The 12,314-nt window shown below is 35.5% G+C and overlaps 2 protein-coding genes across 2 annotated transcripts; both read right to left on the bottom strand.

The window, feature by feature from the left end:
* Positions 1-758: 758 nt before the first annotated feature.
* Positions 759-2,411, bottom strand: LOC117345171. The gene is made up of 2 exons (XM_033908174.1): positions 1,966-2,411; positions 759-1,595 (listed from the first exon to the last, which is right to left on the bottom strand). The coding sequence occupies exons 1-2, from the start codon at positions 2,381-2,383 to the stop codon at positions 1,384-1,386; spliced, it is 630 nt and encodes a 209-aa protein (XP_033764065.1). The 5' UTR covers positions 2,384-2,411; the 3' UTR covers positions 759-1,383.
* LOC117345170 lies at positions 2,381-5,240 on the bottom strand. The gene is made up of 4 exons (XM_033908173.1): positions 4,140-5,240; positions 3,818-3,988; positions 3,166-3,259; positions 2,381-2,767 (listed from the first exon to the last, which is right to left on the bottom strand). Exons 1-4 carry the CDS (start codon positions 4,883-4,885, stop codon positions 2,411-2,413), a joined length of 1,368 nt encoding a protein of 455 aa, XP_033764064.1. The 5' UTR covers positions 4,886-5,240; the 3' UTR covers positions 2,381-2,410.
* Between the last annotated feature and the right edge of the window lie 7,074 nt (positions 5,241-12,314).

Genomic DNA, 12,314 nt, shown 5'->3' with positions numbered 1-12,314 from the left:
GGGTCAAAAAATAGATTATCACTTTTTTGTATTTTCTGATTGTACAGATATTTGTGATTAAAATGGTGCAAAAAAAATCTTTGATACCTTAATCATTGGCGACACAATCACAGTTTGAACGTTACATAGTTATTCTTAAATTATCAAAGAAAATATGACGTCAATATTTTTGTGACGTCGTCAATATTTTTCTGACGTCGTCAATAATTCTATGATGTCGTTAGGCTTTTTGACATTAATATTTCACTTTGTTTGCTTTATCCAAGGAAGTTAAACACAGTTTTAGTGTTGAATGCTTATGGTTAAATTAATCTTACACAAGTATTTGTCTCTCGTATATTAATGCCTGTACAAATTTGTGGTTTTGAATAGTTGGTACAGGGCCAAACATTGTGATTTGAATTTCTGGAAAACTTAGTTTGTACCTCAAGGTTTGCAGAATTTATCAAACTGCATGACAATAACCAAACATTAGTATTGCCTCTGACACACAGGTAAATTTAAAGTTTCAATGATTGCTTATAAATAACAGCATCACTGTTACAGAGTAGTGTCTTCATATGCCTCAGCTCCTGTGCCAGTTTCAATGGTGAACAAAACCAAAGTAAAAACCGCCAAACTATCACAAGCAACTGGCAACTATTGCACATGAGATGGAAAGAAATGCTTTAAATTTATTCAGAGGTGATTTGCTGTATATCATCACTCTAGCCACTAAGCTTTTCCTTCTTCTGTTAAAAAACAAAGATCAAAGGTTGAACAGTTAAAATATGATTTTGTTTATTTATGTACAACATTGTATTTTCATAAATTTGCAAACAAATAAACTCAATTGTTTAATAACATGAAAAATAGGAGCATATACTTATTTACACAAATATTTACCAATATTAAAAATACAGACCTGTGCATATTATTAACTAGCTAGAGCATTTAGAAGTTGGATATACATTGTATATACAAAACAAATACTAGTACCAAAAAGAGATTTTGTGATTATCCAGATGCATTTTACACACTTCCCCTTGGTTTCAAAGAACTGATGATTATTGCATGATGATCAATATAAAACACAGTTTAAAACAAGAGTTGTGAGAAGACAACTTATTTTGTGAGTTGAGTTGGAATTGAAATTGATTTCATTGTTCATTCCTACTAGAGTTCACTTTATGAATATAAACAGAATGTCTCTTCAAAGATATACCGTAACACATTATATAAAATTTACACATTTAATTGAGATGATAAATTAGAACACAAGAAATCTTTGACTACATTGTAAAACTTGATTTTATAAATACATGTGTAACACTGAAAGGAGCTGAACTGTTCAAATTTGTCGAAACAATTAATGCAATGTTATGTGGCCACTGACTATCTTGCTCATTCCTCTGTAAGAGGTGGTGGACACAACTCATCCTTGTGGGGATCCTTCACAAACTGTCGAATACTTCCATAAAGATACTTGGACCTTGCTGAGGATGTTCCTGCTGGCTCCAGTCTGCTTGGCAAACCAGTCGGCACAGACTTCCCTCTCTTCAGCAGGCGTACTGTTGTCTCCGGGCAACCTACATCTTTCCGCACAAAAACCTCACCTGAAATTTTAAAACAAAACTGATTAGCTATTAAAATTCATAATCAATAAAAAAAATTTTAAACCCGATATCCTCCTGATTATCTACTTTTTATCTACAAAATTAAGACATACAATGCATTTATATAGAAAAAAACATCTTTTAAGTATAGAAATCTTTATGTATACAGGTTGGTCATTCAGTTCCCTTTCCTACAGCTGGTGAACTGACATCAGAGTGTACTAGCCCAACTACATGTACATTAATTATCCCCTAACAGTTAAATCTTTACCATATCTTCATTAGTAATTGATTAATTTTTAACATGATGAAGAATTTTACTAAAATAAGAGGCTAAAGGGGACTTATATTTTTTATGTTACAACATTACCTGGTCTTTCTGAAGAAAACTTGAAGTGATGAAATGTCTGGATACCAGGGACTGCCCGAAACACTGGCTTGAAGAATGTCTTCCAGTCTCTCCACTGCCACTCTCCTTCCTGGCTTCCATACAGAACAACACGGTTGTGTGATGTTGAATGTTCCACAGTCCGCTTAAGATCCTCCATGGAATCACAATCTGTACGGCGAATTGCCCGCCTGGCTAGACCAAACAAACTGTCCACCAAACACCTAGCATGATATGGTTTCATAAAATGTAAATTAATTTCTTTGTGTAGGCTGTTGGCTACTCTCCATGAAAGATAACTTGTCATGATGTGGTTTTTATTTTGTCCTCCACAATTGTCAGCATTTAAGTGACACACTTCCTCTCCTTCACTGTGTTTGTTGAAAAAGTCATCAAGCATGGACACAACAGAATTTGCAGAATGGCTCTACTGCCCATCCTCACCAATACTTTGGGATTCCCCGAACACATAGTTATGTTGCAATGTCCTTCCATCATTGCAAATACCAAATAAGTTCACTTTAAAAGGAGACAAAAAATAAAGAGCCCCTTCTTGTCTACAATGTGTCGGAAGAAGAACACTCTGTGCAAAGTCAAATGTGTAATGAACATTCTTCAAATCCTTTGAACAAGGTGTGACAGGACTCTCTGATCTTGGTTGACCATCAAGTTCCTCTTTGGCTGCAGCACATACACTCCTGTAGTGATCTCTTTCTCTCTGGGCTGACTTGATGTGGTCACTGAATGCCTCAGTAGCTGACAACTTTTCCTCCTCTGTTCTTGACTGTAGAATAATTGAAATATATACATGCCAATCATATAGCATATTCTCACCAAACACTCTAATATGGCTATTCACAAAATTTTTGAAATCTGCAGTTGAATAAATAATCATACATGTATATAAACCACACGTGGATGTACACATTCCTGAGTTTTCACTTCCTATTTGTCTGAGAAATCCAATTATATGATATGACAAATGGAGTATTGTGACTACAGAATTAAGACAAATTTATAGAAAAATTCTTTTAATCATTATCAGTACTTGGAACTAAAAAAAAATCCTTTATAGTTTTGCATTGAGACTTTACAAAAAAACTCACTTAAGCTGGATAAACATGGTAAACAGCTGGGAAATCATGAACATACTACATGTATTCTAAAGATATTCTAACATACCTGTTGGATTAAATCCCGAAATTGTTCACACTTATGGCATACATCCGTGCGTGGAGTCATAAACTTCACGTGGTGAACAACTCTGTGCCAAATCCTGTTTAAATAATCAAAATATATGTATCAGTTAATGTGCTATGTAGAACAAACAATCAATATTTCAGTCTATTGATAACTTTTCAAATGCATATCTATTTGCTTACTGCAGTTTTTAATTTTGTATTGATAATTCTCCATCATAAGACATATATTACTGTCTTGTTTTAAATACCAACAAGTAAAATGCAAACATTACATTTATGACAGATTATTGTCACACCAGTATTTTTATTTTGTGAGGACACATGTATATGTACAGCACCAAAAGAAATATCTTGTTCAGCTGTTAAACATTATGTAAGGTACATAACTATTTACCTTACATAATGTTTAACAGCTGAACAAGACATTTCTCTTGGTGCTGTACTTGAACATGTCTTCTACATTTGTATGTACCTTGATAGAAAATAATTATATAATTAATTGTAATGAAACAAATACAAAATGTATATCACATTCCACAGCCAATGCCACAGTGTACATCAGTTTATAAATTTAATATTTTTGCACAAGAATTAATTAATATTATTATTTTTAAATATTCATTAATGTATACCTTCGAAATGTAGTTTCTGATAGGACTCGATTGTCATCTTTAGAACCATATGCTTCTGCATATTGCTGGTGGACAGTCTTGTAGCTTTCTTTTCCAGGAAGGTAAACTGGGGGAATGTCATCTCGACCCCTAGGTGCAGCTGGCTGAGGTAGACCAAATTGATCTGCAAACCTAAAGTTAAAAAAATACATGTACATATAATTACAATTCATTTTTCAACATTTAAAATAAATCACACTAGGACAATTCTCCATAATTGACTAAACCTTTTACATCTAGATAACCACTTTAAGTTCTGGTGATGATAATTCTGAAATCTTACCTTGTGATAAATTTCACAACCTGCTGAGCATCATTATAATTGACAGCATGTTTGGGTGTCCTGTTGGTGTTTCCATGGACTCTGGGCACTGCTCCTTCTTTGTACAAATGCTTTCTAATGTTTTTTAATAGTTTGTCGCCAATGTTGTTGACAAACAGAAAACAATCTTTGCACACAGGTGAATTCATAAATTGATAGTCAAATTTATGTCTTTTTCTGTCTTTTCCCTGCTTGGTCACTTCACCTTTGCTAGTCCCACAAGCCTGAAGTTGACCCATTATCAACACATCACGCGTTTCACTGTCCATTGCAGATACGTTTATTCGATTTTCTACAACGTCATTGGAACGAAACTGACGTAAACATTGACACTTATTTTTCGACTTCCTTTCATCAACACTGCTGATCAAGTCCGTGTTTACATCAAAACAGCTGCAAGTTTCAACCTCTTCACTTTCGCTTTCGTTTTCACTTTCGCTATCGCAACGAATAAAATCTCTTATCCTACTTTGTATGACAGGACTTCCAAGAATATCATTCTCACCTACCTCATCCTTTTCTTCAATATCATTGTCTGAATCATCTAAATCTTCAGAACGTAGACCTATTTCGGAAGAATTTGTTAACACAGATGGCGGTGATGAAGGTGGAGGGAAAAAATCGCTGAGTTCCTCGTTGATTTGCAGTTCTAAGGTCGAATCATCGGCTATACCGATGGTGCGAAAATCAACCGGCAAATAAGACATGCTTACAAATACATCGTAGAACTAGTTTTGCACCAAACACTTTCCGAAGCACTAGGAATACTTTCGGCAGACGACAACTATTCAATGTATTCTGTCTGTTTACTTCCTGTCAAAGTGTGTGACGTATGCACATGTTTGTAAAGTCAGGGGAAACCCTAAGATCTAAATATATCCTTCGCTTCAAAGGTTTAGAACGGCGTAAATACTACCTAAAACTCAAGTTTTTGCTTAGATATTTCAAAATAATATTCAAATAAGTTTATTTCCTGCAAAAATAATATATTTATCACTTAAATATTTCTTTTGCGCATCGAAACATTCTGAAGTGGCGTAACATGGACGGCGGGAAACACGGAAACTTCGACAAGTTTCAACGTCATGGAATTCCCTTGTTTTCTCCGTTTTCATTGGTTAATCTGTAAGGGCCCTTTTCTCAGCCGCTGGCTCAATTGTGAACAGGAGCATTATCCTGATTGAATAACGCATCTTGCAAAAGCCGCTTGTCTAGTTTACTTTAGAGTGCTACCTTGTCGATATAAACTAACCAATTGTGGCCAGTCCTTGGGTACATGACCCTATATAGTTGGAGAATAATAGGACTTAAAAACTACATCCTTGTGTACCTGCTTCAATACGCGGCTCACGACATACCAATCATCTCTTGTATAACATTCATAAAAACTTGTACAGTATTAAAATACAGAACTGTACGAACATCAAATATAATTTACATACATAATTTTTTTTTCTATATTTACTCGAAAATAATGAAAGGTTAATAAGTGATATTATCTGAATGCACTGACTACCATGTTCATTTATATAATTATTCTATGGTCATCTTGTAAAATAGACTAGTTGTACATTACTTAAGATAGCCTGCATGAATGCGTATTTACGCACAATTCTTCGCAAATATCACAAGCAAAATAATCATACTTGCGTCAATCACACATGCACAATCCGGATACTTGAATCAGACTCGGAATCCAATTTTTAGCAGATTATAATTCATGTCCCAGTGACACTTTTCAGATAAACGTGTTAATTGAAAGCATTTATATGATCATGAATAGCAACAAAAATTGAAAAAAATGGCGCTTTCCAAGGGACAACCACAGTGGTTATACATTTCTGCATTATCGCAGAAGGGAATGAAGTCTGAACAGGAGTCAAAACATATATATCAAAGAAATAACAAGTTATAGGTAGGAACAATCACTGAACTTTATCTTAACATGAAACGATTGATTCCCGGACCTAGTGTTACTCGAACATGGACGAGAAGTATTACTTTTAGGCCAATTAATTAAGTGGGCCCTGTATACAACATAACCATTTTAATTTAAAATGTATGTTGTGTTTTGATTTTGAGAAAGACATTGTCTATAAAAAAAAGTCCAAACATTCAACAATGTGACAAGAATTTTGGATCACATTTTTGCTATTGCTGAAAATGCTTGAATTAAATGAAAGGCAACAAAAGTATTAATCAACATTATATATCTTAGATCTATGTATTGTAACATGAATTAACCTTTCATATCAGTAGAAAATATTGAAAACTGAGAAGTAAAAGTTATCTGGAGCGCTCACTCTTGTATCATATGTATTGCTATCATTATCAATAATAATATGAGGAAATTAATCTTTTCACAGGGGTCCCATCCTCGTACCAGATCTACTGGATCTAATAAAATCACCGAAGATGAAAAATGTAGGACGTTTATAGAGGAAAAGAATGACCAAGACGGGTTTCAGAAATGCTTCATTAATGATTTTAAAGGTATGAATTAATAAGTTTTCATTGAAAATAAAAGTGAAAGTATTTGTCATCTATGATCTATAATAAAAAAATTGTACTTAAGACTAGTGTTATTATACTGACCCTATTGATTCTACCAGGTCAGTACTAACACCATATTGACCTCACCAAAGGTACATAATTAATAAATGTCGCACATGTACAAAAAAACCCAATAAAAAACAGATTGAATCTATTTCTAGATACATTAGTGTACATAAATGTTATAAACAGTATCAGAATAATTGTATCTTGGTTCACCAAACTGAGCCCTCCCTAAACTAACTGAATATTCTTGTCTTATGCATGGGAAGTTTCACTGTATTCAGATGAGGTTTGCTAAAATTCAGTTTTACATTATATAACTTTAGCTGCCACCAGCTGAGTGGCCAATTGAGCTTGAGCTTATGCCATTTCGCAGCGTCTATCATATCCATCCACTTTTGTTTGAATCACTACTAGTCCCTTAATATGACTCGGAGGATTATAATCAAATTTGTTCTGGAGCATTGTTAGCCAAATTTAAATGGCCCCCCTGGGCAGTGGGGTGGAGCTAAATAAGGGGGAAAATAGTAAAATCTAAAAAAAATCTCCTAAACCAATAAAAGGATTTTGACCATCTTTGGACAAAAGGGCCTCAATCTTGAATTAATGGAGAGTGTGGCCCACTGGGAGCAAAGGATTGGGGTGTGGAGATGTGCAAATGGAGGGATTCAAACAAATAGCAGTCTGAAATCATAAAAAGAAACACCTTTTTCTAGGGTATGGTGTTTTCGCCATGAAACCATTTGATCGAGGAGATTTCCTGCTGGAGTATAAGGGAGAACATATCTGTGGGAAAGACGCAGAGGCCAGGGAGAAAAAATACCAGAAAGAGGAAAAGAAAACACGACATTGCTACATGTTTTTTTATAAACATAATGGGAAGAAATTCTGGTAAGTTCACTGCTTGAAATTCTTTCAATACATGTTTTGTAACTACTTTTTAATCAAGGGTAGAATGAAACTTTTTATGACACTATTTGAGTCGATACAATATTTGCTTCTCTCCAATTGATGCATATATCACTATTTGAAATTTCATTCAATTTCGAGAGTGCAGTCTCAACATAGTGCCAGATCTCTTCCCCATATCCTGGGCTTCCCACTCATGTGTCCAATTTAAGAACTGGCCCTGTCCTTTGCCTTGTGCCCATCACACAATGCAATGTGTCCAGCTTTTCTCTTTTTAGCAGTACATTATGTGTGGCTCAAATATCTTAATTAAATAGGATACATATGTATCTATATACACAGGTATTCAAAAACTTCTTTGACATTTTGATTATTTTAAATGATTATAAAATAAGACATAACACAAGATTTTATATGTATAAAACATAATCTAATAAGGAGTAATAAGGAATCGCCCTGAAATTACACAGGAATGTTAAGAACAATGTTTAGAAGCGCTTGTAGATATTTTTTCACAGAAATTGCGGTTGCCATGGTAACCAGGTCACTTTACAAAGGTTTTTTGAGTAAAATTTTGTTCGCAAAACTCCTCATAAACCTGTAAACCAATTTCAGTGAGACCTTATAGGAATGGTAGGGACCAAGGGTAGATGTGCATGCATTTTTTTTAGCATAATATTGGTTACCATGGTAGCCAGGTCACTTATACAAAGGTTTTTTTATGTAATGGCCATAACTCACCAATCCTTTGATCAATTTTATTGACACTTATAGTCAAGTTGTGTAACTTGTCAATGCCCATAGTTTGACACATATGGTATGATCCAATCATGAATTATAAATAAGGGTTGGTAATATATCTACCACCAAACATTTTATGTTAGATATTATACAGTTTTGCTATTAGATCAGTCAAACGGAGAAATATTGAAGTAAGCATATCAATGAAATAACAACCTTAAGATGAGATGTGATTGAGATTCATTTTATTAAAAAATGACAGAAAAGCAAACATATGGGAAAACATATTTTTAGTAACAAATGTAAAATCTCTAATTTTAGTAGATTTTCTTATTAAGGTATTGAATCACTATTGATCAAATGCTTGATTCTTATATATTACAGTGCTGATGCAACAAGTGATATCTTTAACAGATTTTTGGGAAAATTTGTTAATGATGGAGGGAAAAAACATAGCAATTCTAAAATTCGAAAACTTACTGTGGATGGACAAGTGCATTTGGCAATTTTTGCGATGAAAAAGATTGATGAAGGAAGTGAAATCTGTTATGATTACGGTGAAAACAGTTCAGAATTCTGGTGGAGACATCAAAGTAGTAAGTACTAGAAAATGGTAACAACAATATGGTATACAGCATTTACATCATGACCTAGATATTAGTGCTGTGTATCGGCAACAATGTCACGATACGATACGTATTGCGATACAGACATCACGATACGATACGTATCGCATATACGTGAAATTGTCATAAATTGAAACAAATCAAACAATATTTAACGTTCAATCTGAAGTTTTAATGACACTCATTGAACACATTTTTAACAAAAACAGTAGAATTAAACTGATCTAAATAAATGTCAAATATAAACAGGACTCTTGAGTTACGTCACTGAAACATTGTCGACTCTGAATGTTATACCTTGGGTCAACAACGTGCAACAAGTTACAACTCACGGAAACATTCATTTCCACTGCCGAAAAGGGCGCAGATAATTTATTATAAACTAGTTATCGATACATCATGTAGCATGTTTGCTATCAGCTTTTAAACATAGTGGTTTTCGGCTTTATTTGTGTTAAACCTGTCCACGGTTTTCGGTTTTCAATACTTGTCTTGCTGGTGGTGTAAAATTGTCAAATGAGGGTGATGCCGATTTAATGCGAATTCAAGTTATTGTGTTCCCGGAATACGTTAACTCCGCCTCCCATTCTGTGAATACGGCAATACTGAATACTCTACTTCGATAGGTAAGTTCCATGTGCCGTGGACCCTTGACTTGTTTCAAGTCAACGAATATCTTTGATTTACAAGTCGGAGGAGGTTTAGTACTAAGATATAGATATAGATAGAGAGATAAAGTTAAACGGAATTACACATGGCTGTCAGCGTTAGCCATTGTCCATATTTATTCGCAATCATCAAGGCGCTCTGCATTGGTGACTTCATACAATCCGGTTACAAGCGTTTTACTGACGGTGCGCTTCGGCGCGCTCGATTCGCTGTATCAAATGTATTACATGGACCTGCACCCATGCCGGCGATATTACGATACAGGGATGACTGTATCGATGTATCGTATCGCGGCACAAAACGAACATATATCGATACGTATCGATGTATCGTTACAGCACTACTAGCTATTAAATCAATCGGTGAAATGTATATATGTATTGAAATTGCCAAAAGATTTTGAAAATTGAATCTCGAACTTATCTCGAAGACCCTGTTAAGTTTTACTTTGGTCCTGGCCAAAAATCCTTTATCTTAGTAATAATTAATGAAAACTCTTGATAATTTGAACTATGAAAATTCAAAAACTTCTGGAAATATCAATCCCAACAGCATAAATCCTACATGAAAATATCGCTTACCTTGAGGTTTCTGAAGTTTTCAAGGTCTGTCATATATAGGGCTGGAATGGTTAACCGAGTACCCGCTTACGGTTCGGTGACAAGTTGGTTTAGTTTGGTTTCGTTTTTGTTTAACGTCCTATTAACAGTCAGGCTCATTTAAGGACGTGGCAGGTTTGGAGGTGGAGGAAAGCCGGAGTACCCGGAGAAAAACCACCAGCCTGCGGTCAGTACCTGACAACTGCCCAACATAGGTTTCAAACTCTCAACCCAGAGGTGGAGGGCTAAACTTAAAGTGTCGGAACACCTTAACCACTCGGCCACTGCGGCCCCTCGGTGACAAATACTATCAGGGTAGCAAATATATGTACCGGAATACCATCCTGAAATGTAGGTCAATATCTATTGATTTTCTTCACAGAAATCAGCTCCTGATTGCTTTTTGACAGACATTCACAAACTTCATGAGCACTACCCTTGCTACATGTTGCAAAGTGAAATTGGTATACACATATATGATATCAACGGCATAAGTATGAGTAACATTTGTTCATGCATTGCTTATGCTGTCCTATTTGAGCTAAATGAATGTCATTTGTGGTGATATCCTCTTATATTTTCTTTTCTTTCTAAACAATTTTCTCCATACTTATGTCTCTGTTGACACTACCTTACCATGGAGGTTACGTCCCCTGGCCGAGAGATACCAGAGTCTTAATATAACAATGGTAGTTACTACTCTCTGCTTGATGCTTAACATAATTGGAGTGGAATGACGGTTCATCTGTTGTCAGTATAATATGATCTGGTGGGGTTTTCTGCTTTGGGCCTTCGGCAGTTGACTTCCCTAATAAAAATACACACAACATATACACTCGCAAAACACACGTATATCTATATATATGTATATATACAGAGGCCATCCTTAAATGACCTCATGCAGCTGATATTAGGACATAAAAGCTACAAAACCATACAAAACCACTGGATTTATTAGTGATGTTGTACAATGAGCTGCAGCTACAGCTGTTAAATAGAGGTACATATTTTGGATGGTAATGTAACGATACAAAATCATACATGAAAATTGGCCACCATTCCATTTGTATCACAATATTTCTGTCAAACTATCTTTATAAAACCTTTTACTATAGCTTTCCTGAACTTGAAATGCTTCTCATCTTTAAAAAAAATTAAAAAAAAATTATACCCCTGCAGCGAAGTTAGGGGGGTATACTGGAATCGGGTTGTCTGTCCGTCCGTCTGTCCGTCTTTCCGTCCGTCAACACAATTGACTTCTAATCTGAACCGCTGATCAGAATTTAACCAAATTTGGTAGGAAGAACTCCTAGGTGGGTTAGATTTAAATTTATACATATGATGGGGATGACCCCCCCCCCCCCCCCCCCAGGGGCCTGAGGGGCAAGGCCAAAAGGGGTCCATTTGGCAATATTAATATTAACGACTTCTTCTCTGGACCTAAGCAATGTATGAAATTGATATTTCAGTGGTAGCATCCCTAGGTGGCTGGGATTCAAATTTATACATATGGGGCTGACCCCGAGGGGCCTAAGGGGCGGGGCTAAAAGGGGTCCATTTAGCAATATTGATATTAACGACTTCTTCTCTGGACCTTCAGCAATATTGATATTAACGACTTCTTCTCTGGACCTAAGTAATCTATGACATTGATATTTCAGTGGTAGCATCCCTAGGTGGCTGGGAAATTTATACAAATTTATACATATGGGGCTGACCCCGAGGGGCCTAAGGGGCGGGGCTAAAATGGGTCCATTTAGCAATATTGATATTAACGACTTTTTCTCTGGACCTAAGTAATCTATGACATTGATATTTCAGTGGTAGCATCCCTAGGTGGCTGGGAAATTTATACAAATGATATGGGCTGACCCGCCAGAGGCCTGAGGGGCGGGGCCAAAAGGGGTCAATTTTACTATATTGATATAAAGGACTTTTTTGCAGTTTTGAAACAATTTAGATCAGGAGATGAACACAATCTTGATGTAAAAATAAGCCAAGGGGTCTTTCCCCATCCCGAAGGGATTCATGTTCAG

The sequence above is a fragment of the Pecten maximus genome, chromosome 16 (genome assembly GCF_902652985.1).
Source record: "Pecten maximus chromosome 16, xPecMax1.1, whole genome shotgun sequence".
Taxonomy (NCBI): Eukaryota; Metazoa; Mollusca; class Bivalvia; order Pectinida; family Pectinidae; genus Pecten; species Pecten maximus.
This window is presented reverse-complemented; position numbering and strand designations above follow the sequence as displayed.